This window comes from Equus przewalskii, chromosome 15 (assembly GCF_037783145.1).
Source record: "Equus przewalskii isolate Varuska chromosome 15, EquPr2, whole genome shotgun sequence".
NCBI classification, from domain to species: Eukaryota; Metazoa; Chordata; class Mammalia; order Perissodactyla; family Equidae; genus Equus; species Equus przewalskii.
The window spans coordinates 46,071,251-46,090,311 of record NC_091845.1 but is presented as its reverse complement, the minus strand read 5'-3'; the positions used below and the strand labels follow the sequence as shown (position 1 = coordinate 46,090,311).

General features: G+C 37.6%; 1 protein-coding gene across 3 annotated transcripts in view; it reads left to right on the top strand.

Annotated features, from left to right (window-relative positions):
- Positions 1-19,061, top strand: part of CTNNB1 (catenin beta 1) — a 37,471-nt gene that overhangs the window by 9,114 nt on the left and 9,296 nt on the right. For all 3 annotated transcript variants that reach the window (XM_070575803.1, XM_070575802.1, XM_070575801.1), the window contains exons 2-7: positions 14,500-14,560; positions 14,997-15,224; positions 15,427-15,680; positions 15,808-16,046; positions 16,135-16,336; positions 17,462-17,606. In XM_070575803.1, coding sequence (XP_070431904.1) covers positions 14,548-14,560; positions 14,997-15,224; positions 15,427-15,680; positions 15,808-16,046; positions 16,135-16,336; positions 17,462-17,606 — 1,081 coding nt within the window. In that variant the 5' untranslated portion in view covers positions 14,500-14,547. The remainder of the gene's footprint in view (positions 1-14,499; positions 14,561-14,996; positions 15,225-15,426; positions 15,681-15,807; positions 16,047-16,134; positions 16,337-17,461; positions 17,607-19,061) is intronic.

Below are 19,061 nucleotides of genomic sequence, written 5' to 3'. Positions count from 1 at the left end.
TGTTAGCTCAGGGCCAGTCTTCTTCAGCAAAAAGAGGAGGATTGGTGGCAGATGTTAGCTCAAGGCTAACCTCCCTCAAAAAAAAAAAAAAAAAAAAGCTAAGTGGGAACTCCTTCACCTTCTTATCATCAATCTGCATAGAGGGTCCATCTCTATAAAGCAGGAAGTATTATATTCCGGTCAGAAGCCAGTCCTGACACATGCCTTTTCAAGGACTTTGTTCCTTTAGTTGTACCTCCTCTTCTGTATTACCCTTATCCCTCCAGATTCTAATCCCATTGCTTTTTTGATCTCCACGTCTCACCTTTTATCATCTCCTGAAATCCATTCGTTGTGACTTCTAGAACTCATAGTCGTTAGCAAATCCCTTTTATTCTCAATCTGTTCTGGGAATGTTCCCTTCTCTTTCTTGCTACAGTTGTAAGCTAGTGTCTCTCCTGCTAATGCTACCTCCCTTGCAGCTCTCTCAAGCGGTAGATGTTTTCCCTTCTTGCACACCTTTTACTGCTAAAGCAAGAGTCTTCTTTGTTCCTCATTGTCACTTTTTGACCCTTTTTCCCCAGAACTTCAAACTTTGACTCTCATGCCATTCTACCACCCACTACCCCTCTTTATTTTACTCATCTACCAACTTTCCTGGGTCATTTCTTTTCCTTCCTTGAACATTTTATTAGCTCCTTGCTCACTGTCTTCTTAATTTCTGCCATAATTCTTGATTCTTAGTGATACCAGGGTCCATGTAGAGCAGTGCTACTCAAAATGTCATCTGGGTTGTGAACTCTTTGTAACCAGTATGAATTGCGATAAGGAGTTTGTGCCGGAATGTAAATCATCTCTGTCACTAAGTTCACTGTTTAGTTCAGTTGACTTTTTTTGTAGCAAGACTTTTTGCTGAAGGAAGCAGTATCTTAATTTATAATCTGGCATGAGTTCCTTATGGTGTCATGGTATGGCACTTTGAGTAACATTGATGTAGGGGATACTTCCAATATTCTGGCCTCTTAGTTTCTTCATTCTTCTCTTCCAGTGATCTTATTTTTCACTCTAATTCAACCACACATTCTCATTGTCGTATCCTAGAATACCTTGTCTTTTACCAATAACTTCCCCCTACCCGGTATCATTTCACGTGTCCCACTCTTAGTCCTCTAGTAAATACTTTCAATTCCAGTGGCCCTTCAGCCCCACTGGAACCTACAGTCTATCTATCCATCTAAGCTTTTCAGTATCCCTCACTTTAACCTCTACCCAGCTGAAATTTCACATTGAATCATAATCACTTTCTTAAATACACTCTCAATAACCTTGTCCCTTCCTGGCTTCATGCCCAGTGGTCCCTGGTCTATTAGTTCACCCTCCTTTATGACTGTTCCTTACTTTTTTCTCTCTTTTGAAACCTCCCAACACCTCCTCCCTTATCTTCACTCTCATGTAATTCTGTTGCTATTTTCACTAAGCATAGAATAATTGAAAGAATTTCTCCATATTCCCATATCTGTGACTGTGGCCTTTACCTTCTCCTCTGTCACTATGGGTGAACCATAGTGTTCCAAGATAAGGACAACCTTTTGTACACTGGGTCCCATTCCATCTTGCTCTCAAGAGTATTACTCTGTCATTCTCCCTTCTCTTGCATCGTTGGTTTTTCCTTCTTACTGGCTCTTCCCATGAGCATACAAACATGATACTCTTTATGCTATTTTTTAAGAAAAATCTTTTCTTCCTGTCTCCCCTTTCACTCGCTATCCCAGTCACTTCTCTATACAACAAAACACCTTGAAACAATTGCTTATATGCACTCTCTCCTCTTTTCTCTTGAACTCCTACCAGTGTTCAAACTTTATACCGTGTTATAAATTTCTAGTTCTCAGCTCGCTTAACCTACTAGTAGCATTTGGCACAGTTGCTTGAAACACTTTTTCAGTTGGCTTCTAGGCCACCATGTCTGCCAGCAGATTTTCTTCTTACCTCACTAGCAGTTCCTTTTTAGTCTCTTGCTTTTTCTATCATCTCTTACTATTGGAGTGGCTGAAAGTTTAGTCCTTCAACCTCTCCTTTTTCAGTTGTCTCATTACACTTCAGTTTTGTAGCTTTAAACAGGTAGTATTTAATCTATTTCCTCATGATTTCCAAATTTATATCCCTAGCCTGGATTTCTTCCCTCAACTCTAGATGCTAATATCTAACTGTTTTTTCAACAGTTTAGGTGTCTAAGAAGCATCTCAAACTTAGTTTATCTAAAACTGAGCTCCCAATTTCCCCTAAAGCTTCTTCTGTTAGTCTTTCCTAAATGCAACTCTAGCTTTCCAGTTACTCAAACTTAGAACATTGCTGTTCTTCTTCTTTTTTTTTTTTTTTTTTAAGATTAAGGGCACTTGCACTAACATCTGTTTTCTTCCTTTTTCTTCTTCTCCCCAAACATCCTCCGCCCCACCCCCCCACACATAGTTGTATATTCTAGTTGTGAGTGCCTCTGGTTGTGCTGTATGGGATGCCGCCTCAACATGACATGATGAGCGGTGCTGTGTCTGCACCCAGGATCCGAACCGGTGAAACCCTGGGCCACCAAAGCGGAGCATGCAAACTTAAGCACTCGGCCCCAGGGCTGGCCCCAAAACCTTGCTGTTCTTGACTTATCTTTCTCTCATACTCCACATCCAAACCCTGTCTGCAAATCATGACTGCTCTCCCTTTAAAATATATCCAAAATCTAACCCTTTCTCCCATCTTAATCTTTTGCCTGAATTACTGCGAAGGCCTTCTAACTGGTCTCCCTCTTCACACCTTTGTTCCCCTTAAATGTGTTTCTAACACAGTAGCCATAGTAATCCTTTTAAAAAAATAGATCATGTAACTTTTACATTCAGAAACCTCCGGGGACTTACCAGCTCATTCAGTAACAGCATAGACTTCTGCATGGTCAAACCACCCTCTTTATTACTTAACTACTTTTCTCCTCTCACTCCTTGTCACCCATGCTGGCTTTTTTGTTTTTCCTCCAGTTGGTCAAGCATGCTCCATACCATGGCTACTTCCTCACCTCCTTCAGGCATTTCCTTTCCATCCTGTTTAAAAGCTCAGTCCTTCCCCAGCTTCCTATCTCCTTTCTTGCTTTATGTTTCTCCTTAGCCCTCATCACTGTCTAACATAATAGATATTTTAGTTTTTCTTTTCTTTCCTTTTTTCTTAGCCTCCTAGAATGTAAGCTCCAGGAAGACAGGGATTTTTATATCCTTCACTCGTTTCTTCCCAATGCCTAGAATCATAGAACATAGTAGTTGATCAGTAAATATGTGTTGCCTGAATGACTTTTAAATCTTATCACCTCATTTTGGGTCATTCCTAGTAGCATACAAGTATATTCCAGACTTTTGTGCAGGTGGTTCCTTCTTGTCATCTGTGGCTCATGTCATATATCACTTCCACATTGGGGTCTTCCCTGTTCATCCATTTTGACTTTGTCATATTATCCTTTGGTTTGTGCACTTAGTCATACTCTGAGGTAACGTCTCTTTACTTGCTTGTTCTTTTCAACTCTCAGAGTCTTGTCCTGATTTTCTATCCCTGGTATCTAGAACAGTGTCTGGAAGTTTGGTACTCAGTAAAGGTTTGTTGAATGGGGGAATATCCTAGAATTGGACCACCTTTGGTTGTCTCCAGCTAATGCCCCATTTATTTTTCTCCGTTTCGCAGCCTGAAAGAGAGATCCTATGGACACAGTCTCCACTTTTGATCTCCCGTTCCAGTTCATGTTCTGCTTTCATTATTTGAGTGAATGTGCTTTGGCTGAGCTCACTCCTGTACTTCCATGTTGACCAGTCAAGTGGATGATTTTTAGTTTTGGTCTTGCTGGACCACTCAGCATTTGCTGCATTTTTTTACTTTCTTCCTTCTAGAACAGCTCTATCCAGTAGAACTTTCTGTGATGGTGGAAGTGTTCTTCTACATCTGTGCTGTCCAGTATTGTGGCCACCAATTACATGTAGCTGTTGAGCACTTGAAATGTGATGATGTGACTGGAGAGCTAAATTTTTAATAAAATTAAATTTAAGTATAGCTAGCTGCATGTGACTTAGTGGCTACCATATTGGGCAGTGCCATTCTAGAAACACTTTCCTCTTTTTTCTTAAATTGCACTGAACTCAGTAAGTATCACAACCTAATTACTCAAGCCAGACACCTAGGAGTCATCTTTAATTCCTGTCATCTACTGTAGTTTTTCTCATCTACTCCAACCAGTCTATCAACACAGCCTGTTGTTTCTACCTTCAAAGTATTTCTCCACTCTAGCTACTTTTTGTGCCTAGTGCTACTACCACAGCCTAAACCACCACCATTTATCACCTAGACTATTGCTATAGTTGCTTTACTGGTTTCTGTTCTTTCTTGTCCCCTTTCAGTTTTTTCCATTATAGCCAAAACCACCTTTTAAAAACTCAAATGGGATCTTCTTATTCACCTGCTCATAACCTTTCATGGACTTCAGTGGCACTTAGAATAAAAGGTGCATTCCTTACCAAAGGCTAGAAAGGCCTACATGTTCTGGTTATTTTCAGCCTCATCTCATTGCACTCACCCTTTCCCACTGTAATTGAACCACTCTGTCTCAAGAATTGGTTAAAAGATGATCAGGTTTTTCATGACTCTAGGATCTTGCCCATGTTATTTCTTGTTTCTGGAATGTTCTTGAGACCTTTTCCAGGTCTCAGCTTGAAGGTTACCCTCAAGAAGCGTGTGGCCACTCTAAGTAGGACCTTCCACTTGTCCTTGTGTCATCCCACTCCCTTCTCTCACTTGTTACTTATTATACACTTAACACTCTGTAATTGTTTGTCTCCTTATCAATGCAAGGACCATGTCTGTTTTAATCACCACTGTATACCCAGAATCTGTTACACCTCCTGGCATGTAGCAGTTGCATAGAAATTTGTTGAGTAAATGAATGAAATCTATATATACATTGCATTTATGCTATTGGTATTGCTGTGTCCTGGAACTGTTGAGTACGTAAATGAAGGAATTGTGGAATAGAAAATCTCTTTTGATTAACATCACAGTTTGGTAAATTGAGAAAACAAAAAACAATATACCAATGGAGCATTCATGTGTAACACCAGGTTATGACTCATTTGTGGGTGTCACAGTAGAATGGAGATTTGGAACTCTTCCTTGAGGTTCTTTGTATAGAGATAATGAAAGCAGTCACATTTCTCTGGACATAAATGCTTCCTACGTCACTTCGCTTTCTGTAATATTCTGCTACTCTTCCTAAATATGAGAGAGCCTCATAATTATAAGACCTATTACTATGGTAAGGCTGTCAAAGGCAGAAAAATGTCCTTCTGTTTGGGAGAGTAACATAAACTTGTTATGTGTCACTGGGGGCAGAATGTTGCTAAAGATTAAGTAAGAATCTGTGTTGTCTTAATGAATAGATGCTTCTAAAGGAGCTGATGTGAGGGTTACTCTGTGGAGTCAGATTTGTTTTTTTTTTAACTTGGGTTATTAATTGATTAATTGGTTAATGTTATAGATAGAGTTGGATCATATGGTTTGTCTATAGCTGTAGCCCGTTACTCGGGGTAGCAGCGTCAGTGTGGATATGTATGACACTTTAAACAAGTAAACTAGAATGCCAGGGTCCTATCCCACCCATACTGATAGAAAACCAGGAGATGGAGCCTAGTCATGTATTTTTTAAAGCTCCAGGTTAGAACTATTGGAAAGATCTGATTGCCACTATTAAAGGATTCTTCTGGCAAGCCTGGGAATCTTTGTATTTAAAAAGATTTTTAAAGACATGTATATATCAGGTCAAATTCTGGTTTAGCACATACCTGGTGGTAATGACCTGAAATGTTTTCCCAAAATAACTGGTCTTGATATGGCTTTCATATGTCATTTGGTTGAGGTTCATTTTCCACGCAAGCTGTTTTTGAAGATACTTAGGGGAAAAAAGTGTATAACCTCTCTTAGTAGCCTATTAACCCACTTAAAAACCCTTTCTGTTATTGGTTTTCACATTTAGATTTAATGTACTTAATTAAAATGTAAACTCACTTGTGTTTGGTTTGTTCTCATTCAAGTAGGTAATAAATATATGGGGGGGGGGGTGGCCACCTACTGCCTGCCACCTTTCATATGGCCTGAGAACTAAAAATGTTTTTTTACATTTTGTTATGACTGATAAAAAACCAAAAGAAGGATAATTTCTCATAACATATGAAATTATATGAAATTCAAATTTGCAATTTCCATGAATAAATTTTTATTGGAACACAGCCACGCTTGTTAGTGTGTGTATTGCCTGTGGCTAGTTTCACACTACAGGAGTTGAACAGAGAGCTTATGACCTACAAAGCCTAAAATATTTACTGTCTGGTCCTTTACAGAAAACGTTTGCTGACCTCTGTTCTAGATGAGATACATTCTTCGTAAATGAATCCTTCATGTTCCTACAGGCACATAAGAAGTCTCTTAGGTTATATATATCACTGTTGGCTATCTAAGCCTCTGTATTACATTTTATTTGTTCTGTTGTCTACTTTTTGAACATTTTTCCTATTGGCCCATTCAGTCCATCAGATATTTAAGAGCTTAATATGCTCTAAGCACTTCGGAAACAGTGAAGAAGTACAGTCCCAGCCATCACAGAGTTAAGAGTTACTGAGTTTTTCTTTTTCTTTTTTTACTGTGAGTGTGCTTGGTATGGTGGGGAAGGGAAACTTGTAACAAGTGGAGAAGAGGAAGGTCATTGTTATGGGGTGTAAAGCAATGCATTAAATTATTTCAGGAAGTCATTGAGTCCCTGCCATTAAATCTGCCTATAGCCTGAACCCAAAGATTAACATCTAGAAACTTTCTTGAAATAAAATCTTCAATTTACATGGCATAGTATACTCATCTTTGAAAATTCTGCATTTCTTGTTAACAGTGGTGCTATCTAGCTAGGCAGAGAATCAGAGTACGGAGTATACAGTGATTCAAATCTTAGAAATACTAATTTTTTTTGCTGTGGTCACTGTTCAAACAATGTAGTTCTTTATATTAATTTGATACTTTTATCTCAAAATTGCTAAGCCTTCTCTTGCATTGATCTACAACGTTCATTATTAAATACTAATTGTACCTTTGGGATGGTGGTGGGATATATGATTTGATTGAAAGGGCACATGACAGCCAAACAGACCTGGATTTGAATTTTAGCTGAATAGAGTTTATTAGCCATACTCCTCTATTAACTGCTGCTAGTCACTTTTTTCATCTGACAATTTGGGGAATGTTGTCTACTTTATGAGGTTGCTGGGAAGATTCAGTGAGGTAACATTAGGCTCAGAACTGAAGTTGCCATGCATTTTAATTATGCTACCTTGTTAAGTATGTCAAGGGAAAAATTAGATGTTTACCTGGTGTTAGAAGGCAACATCCTAAAATTATTTTGTAAAAAATATTATTTAAAACAATACAAGTGATTTAATAAAAAATCTGGCATACTTTGTGATGCATTGATTCTTAGAATACTGCCACTTAAATAGAGTAAGAATTGAATGAAACTTTCTATTAAATTACTAAAAATAGGAAATTAATTGATAAAACTAAATAAAATGACACTTGCCTAAATATCAAAAAAATTGCCATGTTTGATTTCCTTGCTCTTAGAAAACGTTGGCACTTTTTTCTTTTCTTTTCTTTTTTTTTTTTTTAGCAATTTGTTTTTGCCTTAAGGTACTAATCGTTGGCTGAGTAGTTTCCATATTTCTTTTGCAGAAGGCCATTTTATAGACCACTTAGCTTTTGTGCCTAGAAACATTTCCTTAACCTGTATATCATTGTTTAACTAACATGGAGTGGGACTAAATGATATATTTTCTTGGACAAGTATCATTTCTAATACAAATGTATTATTTCTATATATTTAGTTCTGCAAATGTATGCAAAAATGCCTCTAAAAAAGTATGCAGATGTTTTCATATTGGATACATGTTAAGTATTTTTTCTTTGTACCCTTTTAATGGCTACATAGTAATCCACTATGCCCTCTCACTTGAATGATTTACTGTAGCCTCCTGACTGCTCTCCCTGCTTTGCTTTTCCCCTCTAAGTCTTTTTTTCCCATATGGACACTAGAGTGAACTTTAAAAAGCCTTAATCACAGATTATGTTAGTCCAGTGGCGTCCCAGTGCACTTTGGATTTTATTTTACATCCTTATTGATCTGTTCCCCACATCTCTTCATGGTTCCCTGACTTCTAGTTACGCAGGTGACCTTTTAGTACCTTTACCAAATAGCTCATTCCTTCCTTTTCACTTTTTCTCCGAATGGAGTGTTCTACTCTATCTTTACCTGGCTAGCTCCTCCTCTGCTCAAATGTCACTTCCTCCCTCATCACCCAATATTATCTAGAGTAGCCCTCTTCCCCTACCAGTCACTCTCTTCCTACCTTGTTTATTTTCTTCACAGCAGTTCTCCTTAAATTGTCTTTTTTTATGGCTTAACTCTGTAACAGTAGAATGCAGGCTTTACTAGATATATGACCATGACTCTCTGACTCTCTTATTCACTATTATTGCAATGCCAGTAACATAAAAAGGTGCTTAAATATTTGTTCATTAGATGAATATATGTTCCATTTAATGGATAAATTATTTTTTATTCACTCCTCTGTTGATGAGCATTTGGGTAATTTCCACCTTTTTCTCTGTGAATGCTTCACCGTGTAGACCTCTTGGCATGATTCTTTGAATATTCCTGCAGAATACATTTCTGTTATGAAAATGGAATTTTTAAGTCAAAGGGTATTTAACACTTATATTTAATGGGTAGTACCAACTTACCCTCCTGAAAGTTTCTGCCAGTTTAACTATATCTTTATCAGCAGTGGGTATTATTAATCTTTTCAATCTTTACCAGTCTGATAAGCAAAAAAAAAATGTGTCTGGAATGCCGATATATAACTATTTTTTTATTTTCATTCAGTTATTTTTGCTATACAAAGTATAGGGAATAATGTAAAAAGCGCCCATGTACTCACCACCCAGATTAACAGATGTAATTTTGCAGTATTTGTTTGATTAAAACAAAACAAAACACAAACTAAGGAGTTAAATCCATCTTTAATACCCTCACCCATCCTATTCTCTTTACCCGCAAGTATTAAGAAGCTGGTGTGTGTATTCTTTGTACTTTTACTACATAAACACTATGAAGCGTTGTAGTGTTTTTTTTTTTTAACTTGCATAAAATTATATTTGCAAATTATAAAAATGTACCTGTGTGTAGATAAAGGCTATTCAGTATATACTTTAAGATTGCTGTGTTTTAAAATATCAGTCTTTTTGGTTGCTTATGTTAATATCAGCTGGAGAAAAACAGTGTCTACTTTTTGTAGTTATTTTGTTCTTAGAGCGAATAAAGTGAAAGTTTGTTTTAAAAGATTCTGGATTTTTTTCTGAAGGATCAGGACTGTTTTAGAATTGTGTCACCAGAGATTCTCTGTGAAGGTACTCTGGTGAGACCACACTATATCATAAGTGTTAAGGATTATTACTATAATCTAATTATTTGAAATAGTAAAATCATATTCTCTGACACACACAGTTGGCCTAAATGTGCTGCGTTAATGATTTTTCAAGGGGCTTCTTATGCATTGCATATACATGTACTCCATAAAAATATAAAAGGGGGCTGCATAAAAAATCTGGCAACGGGGCCGGCCCAGTGGCACAGTGGTTAAGTTCGCACTTTCCGTTTCGGCGGCCCGGGGTTTGCCAGTTCGGATCCAGGTACGGACCTGGCACCGCTTGGCAAGCCATGCTGTGGTAGGCATCCCACATATAGAGGAAGATGGGCAGGGATGTTAGCTCAGGGCCAGTCTTCCTCAGCAGAAAGAGGAGGATTGGCAGCAGAATGTTAGCTCAGGGCTAGTCTTCCTCAAAAAACAAAACAAAACAAAACAAATCTGGCAAGATTGGCTGGCAAGATTTGGCTGGTAAGCCAAAAGGCTACATGTAGCCAAAAAAAGAAAAAGCATTTAATTTTCTCATAATTTAGAAAGATTTGAGAAGGGGGTGGAGTGTTGGTATATACATTAGATGGGTGACATAGCTATTAAAAGTTGTCTGAGATAGCAATGCTGATAAGCCCTTGGTAAGCTGGCCACTAGTACAGTGCCTTCTGTGAAAATTGTAAATTTATGTGCCATCAGTATTTTGGAGCTATGTATCAAGGGCCTTAAAAGTTCTTACCCTTTAACCCAGTAGTTGAAGCAATCCTCAGGTGGGAGGGAGGTGGAAGAAATTAAGAGAATTATTTATATGCGGAGATGTTTGTTGGTATTGTCTGAATAGCACACTAAATGGAGAAGGGCAAAGTAAGTATTCAATAATAGATATAGTTAAATTGCAGCATAGACATATAATACAGTACAGATGGTAATATTTTATGAATCTACAACACAAGGAATTGATTTTTATATTAAAAGAATATCTAACAGTAAGTTTAATATAATACCAAATATATCAAAATGTCTTTAACTGCATATCATTATTATGGGAACAACAAAAAAATTTATACAAAGCATATATTGTTTTATGGATGGGGTAGGGAAGACAGTAAAATGAAGGAAGGAAAAAAATCATTTGGGGAACATCCTATCCTAATTTTTCCTAGCCACAGAGAGTTCACATTTCTGATAGCCATTTTTACACTTACATATTTAAAGATAATACCAACAAGGGCTTTATATTAGGTGTTTTAGAGGAACAAAAGTCATTAGATGTTTGTTTTCTTCTTGGCCAGTCCAGGAAGACTCCTCCCAGAAGAGACACACAGTTGAGGAGTAAAAGCAGAAAGGAAAACTGGAGTGAGTTGTGACTTAAAAAGTGTTAGTGTTGAATGAAAAGTGCTAGAACAGGAAGATTTTTTAAATGGCAAGGTATTAGTAGTGACAGTTAATAAAAATGCATATGTATGTGTTTCTAGATTTACAAAATAAATTTTACTAAGAACTTTCTTTAGTCCCTGAGGATATATCAAAAGTTTATCAGGCTCCTGAAATAGAGTTGCATTTTCTTACTTTAAAACAATAAATAAGTGGCTTCAGTTCTGCCAGTACAGATTATTGGAAAAGTGAATTGTTAGCATGAACTGCTAGTACAAAACTGTGGTTTTATAATAGATCTTTATTTTTATATAGAAAAGTTACTCCCAGTTAGTAATACTCAAACTTTTTGAAATTTAAGGTAATTAAAATAATTTTGTCCTGATGGGAACTGGAGAAGTAACTTTACTGTGAAATCTATATCATGTCAAGAATTCTCACATGGACCTTGACAGAAGACCACTTAAAGTACAGAGGGTGTAGAAGGGGCTCCAACACTCGTGAAATTGAGTATGAGCTATTAATGCTAATCTTTTGTAATAATGTTGTGGTATGTAAGAAAATATCCTTACTTTTTTATAGTCACATAAGGTACTAATGTATGTAATTCACTTTAAAATCATTCTGTAGGAAGGCACAAATATGGCACGATATTAATAATTGTTAAGTATAGGTGATGTGGGTGTTTATACAGTGTCTACTTTTCTGCATATTTGAACATTTCCCTAATAAGAAAAAAGAAAAACCTAGCATGCTTAAGTGAGTCTATTAGAAAAGATGAAGGGAAAATCGCTCAAATTACTCATATTTATTCAAAGTATAGTAATAGGTAATTATTATATATAAAGATAGAAATTATTATATATAAAGGATATATGTTTTTATAAACCTTTATAAAGTTTAAATCAGAAAAAGCGAGATGAATATTGAGGATTCTTTACAAAATACATAATTTGAAAGAGTATGTGTTTAAATAGCAAAAAGAAAAAATGGGTGGATGCATATGTCCACTACCTCATTAGTCTGGATAAGTTGGCCATCCCCTAGTACCTTTGTTCTCAAAGCACTTTCCCACCTTTAGCTTGATTGGGTACTCAGTAGGCTTTCCCCGGTTTTATTTCTCATAATTCTTCCTGAAATGGCTGTTAGTTGTAATTTAAACCCCTGAATCGATGCTCTTGTTGCTGCTTTTGTATATTGTGTGTTTCTCCTTTACACGCTAGGCGTTTTTTCAACTTCAGTTACCTATTAAATTTTTTATTTATTCACTCCAATCTTTATGAGAGTAATAAATTGAAACATTCTGTTTCCTTCCCCAGCCTACTGCTATTTTTAAGTTCTCTGTTTCCCTGGGGTCAGGTTTTCCTGAGGTGTTTGGTAAGCCTTGGTTGATTGGGAGCTCATTGGGCCCTTAATGATTGGCAGGGCGTAGTGGAGGGGAGCCTGCCCTTGGGCTGAAAGCTCTGCTCAGAGAAAGAATGAGGAAGGCTCTCCTTTTGTGCAAGATTCTGCCCATTCTCTCTGGACAGTGTATTGAATTTCTTTAGCAAATGATTTTCAGATTTTTGGTAAATTTGGATTTGTCTACAGAGCAATATAGGGGTAGGTTGGTATATACTGTTGCTTGTGTAGATACCCATTTTCACTCCTGGTTTTTACTTCTCTTCCTGTTGATTGACACTTGCCCTCTCTCACCTCATAGGGTTGCAGTGAAGAGTAAGGATAATTTTTAGGTATGTTGCATACATTTTATAGTGCTATAAAAAATAGTAGTATCGAAAAGTCCCCATACAAATGGATATCGTAATCGTTATAAACCATGGTCAAGTTACCAGATCAGCCCGCATAAACAGATTTTGTCCAGTAACATAGCTAAAATGTTTTGCCTTTGCATCAACAACAAGGAAGCAATACTATAAATATTTTTTTCCTTGAAGCCAGATATATCAGAGCAATTCTTAAACAGCTGCACAGCCTATAAACTTACCTAGTTGGTCTCTGAGCCCTGTGGCACTGGCCCAAGGAGGAGCTCAGTGTAGAACACGTTTTAAATCCCCTTTCCCAGAAATATACTGGGAGCTGGAGTGGAAAACTCATTTTCCAAAGAGGTGGAAAAGTAGCTAAATAGCTAGTAACAAATATAGGTGAAGGATAGAAACTAAAACACAGCATCAGTGGACAGAACCTGGGTTCCTTCCAGCATAGTATTTCTCAAGGTGTGGCCTGCAGATCACTTGCTCTGTCCTCGAGTTTTCATTAAAAATACAGGTTTCTATGCCCTACTCCAGTCCTGTTGAATCAAAACATTAAACACATAATTCTGCTCAGTAACTTATTTTGAAATATAAGATTCTTGTTGACAGGAGTCACCTTTACTATTTTCTGTCCTTCATTTTGCCTAGTACGTAAATTGTCAGTTATTTCTACTGTGGACACTCAAACAATTGTATCCACAACTCTTGACAGCTTTAGGTGTCAAGTGATCTTTGTGATCGTAAATGCAGTGTTGGAAGAACAATTTTAGAAATAATCAACACATGCTTCCTTTACATAGAAAAAATAGGACTTCAGAGTGCAGTTTCCAGCTTTATTACATATTTAAACTCCTTTTTACCTTGATAGAAAACATAGTTCACACTTTAATATCTTAGTCCATATCTTTACACGTTGGTAAACACCCAATATGTTAATTTGTAGCGCAAGATGAACTTGTTTAGGAGCAGACTTTGTAATAAAGGAAATTTTATTAGAAATAGCTAGACACCATGGTCCCTTAAACTGTTATCGTTTGCAAATAGCTCCCTGTGATTCAGTGTTTTCCTGAATATTACACAATAAAGCCAAAATGCAGACATAAATTAGATGCTAAGATTTGTATATATAGGTGTGAATGATTAAATTTTTTATATTGATCAAAACAACATTCCAGTCAATAATACTTGTATTTATAGTAAATCATTGCTATAAATTTGAACTTAGAATAATTTTACTAAAAAGGAGCTTTTAAATTTGTGTCGCAGACTTTTCATTTGAAAAGTAATCTTACTCCTTAGTAAAACATCTAAAATCTTGTGTTCTGATCCAGTCACCAAAATCTGCTTTATGAAGATATTTTAGATGGCATCATAATTGTATCAGAAAACAGCTGACCCATTTAATGAAAATTGGTGTTTTTTAAATCCTCTTGAACCCTCTGCTGTACAAAGATGCTCTATGAATTTTTCTGTGAGAGATGTTAGACCTTCTGGTACTCAAGGAAGAGCTGATTTTGAATAGTTTTTTTTCCCACTCCCTGGCTTTCATTGTTAGAGCTTTTATACTTTCTTCGTCATCTTCAATAATTGTGCTTTTTGACATCCTTGAATATCTGTAATTTATATTTCTACAAAAAAGAGGTGCTTGTTAAAGAGCAGTTTTCACTGAGAAGTTCAGCAGTGACGGAGCTGTGGCTGAGGTGTCTGGAGGAGACCATGAGGTGTGTGTGTCACTGTATCACATGGTTAAAGAGAGTAGAGGCCTTTTTGTGGATGTTATCTATGGCGTTTAGCAGGCCATCTTAGTGTGAGTATTAAAATCAAACTAATTTTAAAGCCTAATGACTTTCAATTAACTCTTTTAGGGTATCTGAAGTACACCATACAACAGTTTTGAAAATCCTGCGTGGACAATGGCTACCCAAGGTTTGTATCATAAGTCTTTAGTTACTGCAGTGGGGCTCTGCTTCATTGCCGTTAACCCAGTCTGGCTCAGATCCCCCTGCTTTCCTCTCTCCCTGCTTACTTGTCAGGCTACCTTTTACTCCATTTTCTGCTCACTCCTAATGGCTTGGTGAAATAGCAAACAAGCCACCAGCAGGAATCTAGTCTGGATGACTGCTTCTGGAGCCTGGATGCAGTACCATTCTTCCACTGATTCAGTGAGTAACTGTTAGGTGGTCCCCTAAGAGTGTAGATATTTCATCACTGAGCTAATCCTGGCTATCATTCTGTTATTCTTGGCTGTCTGTCAGATTTGACTGTATTTCTAAAAATATTTCAATGGATCATATCACAGATTTTTTTTTAATTAGGATAACATTCCCATGATAGTAATGCTAATGCTGCTTCATTTTTATAGCCGATTTGATGGAGTTGGACATGGCCATGGAGCCAGACAGAAAAGCGGCTGTTAGTCACTGGCAGCAACAGTCTTACCTGGACTCTGGAATCCATTCTGGTGCCACTACCACAGCTCCTTCACTGAGTGGTAAAGGCAATCCTGAGGAAGAGGATGTCGACACGACTCAAGTCCTGTACGAGTGGGAACAGGGATTTTCTCAGTCCTTCACTCAAGAACAAGTAGCTGGTAAGAGTATTAGTGCCTTACTGAAAGTCAGAACGCAGTTTTGAAAATTAAATAGTTCTGAAAGTTAGTGTGTAAGAACTTAAATAAAATAGCGTGGTAAAGAAAAGGGAGTGATTGCAATGTCACTTTCACCACTTAGGATAGCAAATATTCAAGTGAACGCTGACCTATGGGTAGTGAATGTTGAATTTACCTTTTCTAGATATTGATGGACAGTATGCAATGACGCGAGCTCAGAGGGTACGAGCTGCTATGTTCCCTGAGACATTAGATGAGGGCATGCAGATCCCATCTACACAGTTTGATGCTGCTCATCCCACTAATGTCCAGCGTTTGGCTGAACCATCACAGATGCTGAAACATGCAGTTGTAAATTTGATTAACTATCAAGATGATGCAGAACTTGCCACACGTGCAATCCCTGAACTGACAAAACTGCTAAATGATGAGGACCAGGTAAGTAATGACATGGGCAGCCATTTAATCTGCTTTGATGGAAACTCTCAAGGAGGTAGTCTCAAAATGTCTATCCAGTAACAGTATTTGAAAACTAATGATATCTCTTAATTCCTGTACATTATAGGTGGTGGTGAATAAGGCTGCAGTTATGGTTCATCAGCTTTCTAAAAAGGAAGCTTCCAGACACGCCATCATGCGTTCTCCTCAGATGGTGTCTGCTATTGTACGTACCATGCAGAATACAAATGATGTAGAAACAGCTCGCTGTACTGCTGGGACCTTGCACAATCTTTCTCATCATCGTGAGGGCTTGCTGGCCATCTTTAAGTCTGGGGGCATTCCTGCCCTTGTGAAGATGCTTGGGTAAGAAAACATGGTCAGAGTGCTCAAAACTAAGATAGAGAAGAGTGCAATCACAACATTTCTGATGAGGCTTTTTTCTTCTTCCCAGTTCACCAGTGGATTCTGTATTGTTTTATGCCATTACAACTCTCCACAACCTTTTATTGCATCAAGAAGGAGCTAAAATGGCAGTGCGTTTAGCTGGTGGGCTGCAGAAAATGGTTGCCTTGCTCAACAAAACAAATGTTAAATTCTTGGCTATTACAACAGACTGCCTTCAGATTTTAGCTTATGGCAATCAAGAAAGCAAGGTAAAAGAATTGTTCTGAATGTGGTTTTCATGGAGCATTGGAGACCCGCAGTGTCATGTCTTTCTGTGGACTCTTACAAATTGTATGTCTCACCCTTTGTATGTATCCTAGAAAAGGTGGACATCTCTATTCCTTTAAATATGTGAGTGTGTATATGTAAAGCACTGTGCTAGGTGATAGGGATATAGCAGGCATGCTTCTCTTAGAGCTTTCATTCTTGGGTGGGAGATAGATTGTGAAATAATAGCCTAATTACTATTTAATTCATATGTTAGGAGTAAGTACAGGGGCTGTGAGAGCACATAAGTGAAGCAGACCCTGTTTTGAGGGTCCAGGGAGACCTCTTGGAGGAAGTGACAGTTGAGTTCAGCTCTCAAGGGTGAGTCAGGATTGACTAGGTGAAGGTCAGGGAGAGTAAGTGGCATCTTTGAAAGTCCTACTGAGGGAAGAATATGGCGAGTTTTGGAGATTCAAAAAGTACAGAGTAGGGAAGAAGAAAGGTATGAGGTGGGACTGTTGAGCTAGGCAGGGCAGATCCTACAGGGTTTTATAAAACATGTTAAAAGAGCAATGGGAAAGCAATCAAATAATTTTTAGCGGAGGCATGAAGTGATTTAAAATTGGGGTAGAGTTGGGAGGTAGAGGCATGCAAGGAAGTGAAGGGCAAGAATGAGTGATTATTTTGTGGTATTCCTCTTTAAGGTGGATATGATTAGGAAAAGTGAAGAGCCAAATCATTTAGGGGTTTTGAGTGCCCATTCTGGTTTAAATTTTCAACAGATCAGCTTTGATATAACTTTCATATCTGGGCATTACTCTTGCATACCAACATGGTTTCTTTTTCTTTTTTTTTCTTTTGCTATGATCAATGTGGAAAGAAGAAAATTGGGCCAGAGTTGATATATTTTTGGTAGGACTGGGATGCCTGTATTTGAGTGGAATGCTATAGGAGGAGGTGTTAAATAGGGCCCCAATTTGGGGGTCTGGGTCATGGGGTTCAGGAATACATTTAAGCCAGTAACAAGCTTGCTGAAATTTTTATATAATAAGTCAGTAATATAACGTGACATTTCTCAGGCGTTTTCAGGATTCCATGACTAACAATATATATACTTGTTGTTCTAGTTAATCATTCTGGCTAGTGGTGGACCTCAAGCTTTAGTAAATATAATGAGGACCTACACTTATGAGAAACTACTGTGGACCACAAGCAGAGTATTGAAGGTGCTGTCTGTCTGCTCTAGTAATAAGCCGGCTATTGTAGAAGCTGGTGAGTATATGTGTCTATTTTGAGTTCTTGTGTGTACAGCATCTGCAGTTCTAATTTGATTACCTTTCTTAGGAAAAGGGTAATAGAACTTGACCTTAACAGGCTGAAAGTAGATGGTCCTATTCAGTTTTCACCCAAGATCACATTCAGACAAAGTATATGTTATGTTTGACACCTGCATTGATGCTATGTAAGCCTGATTTAGGCAGAATTATTATTACCCATCGAAAATGACAGGTGATACTTGGCTTGATAAAATTTGTTTTTAATTTTGGTTTTGGGCAAACCCAAGATTTGCTTTGCTAACAGACTTGTGAATACATAGGTGAAATTATGTTGCAGTAAATTTTATTAAAGTACGGTTGTATGTAGCAAAGTGATTCCCTTGATTTGTTAGTGAATGCTCATGAGCAGTATTTTGCACTGGTATTCTCTGTTCTTAGTGAACAAATGGTCTAAAATGTAAAATGGTTTTTTCTTTTTCCTGTAAGTATTTTTAATGAAGTAACTTGTATGTGGTAGTTTATATTGTGTGCATGTTGGTAGCAGAGTGAAGGAATAGATGATCCACATGAGGGCCTCTTGTTTTTCTGTCATGAAGATACAGTTACTTTTCAACTACCCAGCATCCTTTCTCCGTTCTATAACCCACCTGAGAGCATCTACCTGGACTCTCAAACCAAGCTTCAAATCAAACTGGAAGAGGAAAAAGATATAGGCATTTAACAGAATATTCAGAGTAAAGTGTAGGGTTGGTAACACCTATTTTTTTCACTTGTCAAGAGTAATTTTACTTGAGAATCTATGGGAGAGAAGGGGATTATGATTGCCCAAGACAGCTGCTGGCAGTGGGACAATAGGCATGGGGACAGACAAGTGTGGCTGGGTTCATATAGAACAAGGGGATGTAAATTCTGCCAGCTATTCCAGAAATATCTGAAGTGCTTGTGAAAAATACAGTTTTAGACTTATTTAATCAGAATCCCTAGAGTGTTGAAGTTACAAAGGTCAGTAGGTAGCTGGAGATGTGTGGGATTGGAGGCCTAGGAATCCTCATTTTAAGAAGTTCCTCAGATTATTCTTATGTTCTTCTGAAAGTATTTGGCACCTGTGTTTCAAGTGCTGTAATAAGCATATGGTATACACTGGATAACAACACTTGTATGCTCCCTGTATTTATTCTTACAGTCTGGTGAGGGTGAAAGAAATATTCAGAAAGATGAGGTGATTACAAATTGGAATGAGTGTTATGAGAGAAACAAACAGTAAATAGTGATACAGAATTAATGGAGAGGGGAGGGGCTTCCCTGAGAAGGGGATGGTAAATGGGATTGCAGGATGAGAAGGCACCTGTTTAGTATCTATATGGGAAGTGGGGATTAAGCACTTTCCAGGCAGAGAAAAGAAACATGAGCTATGTCCTTGAAGGTAGGAAAGAGATTGTTGAGTTCTAGG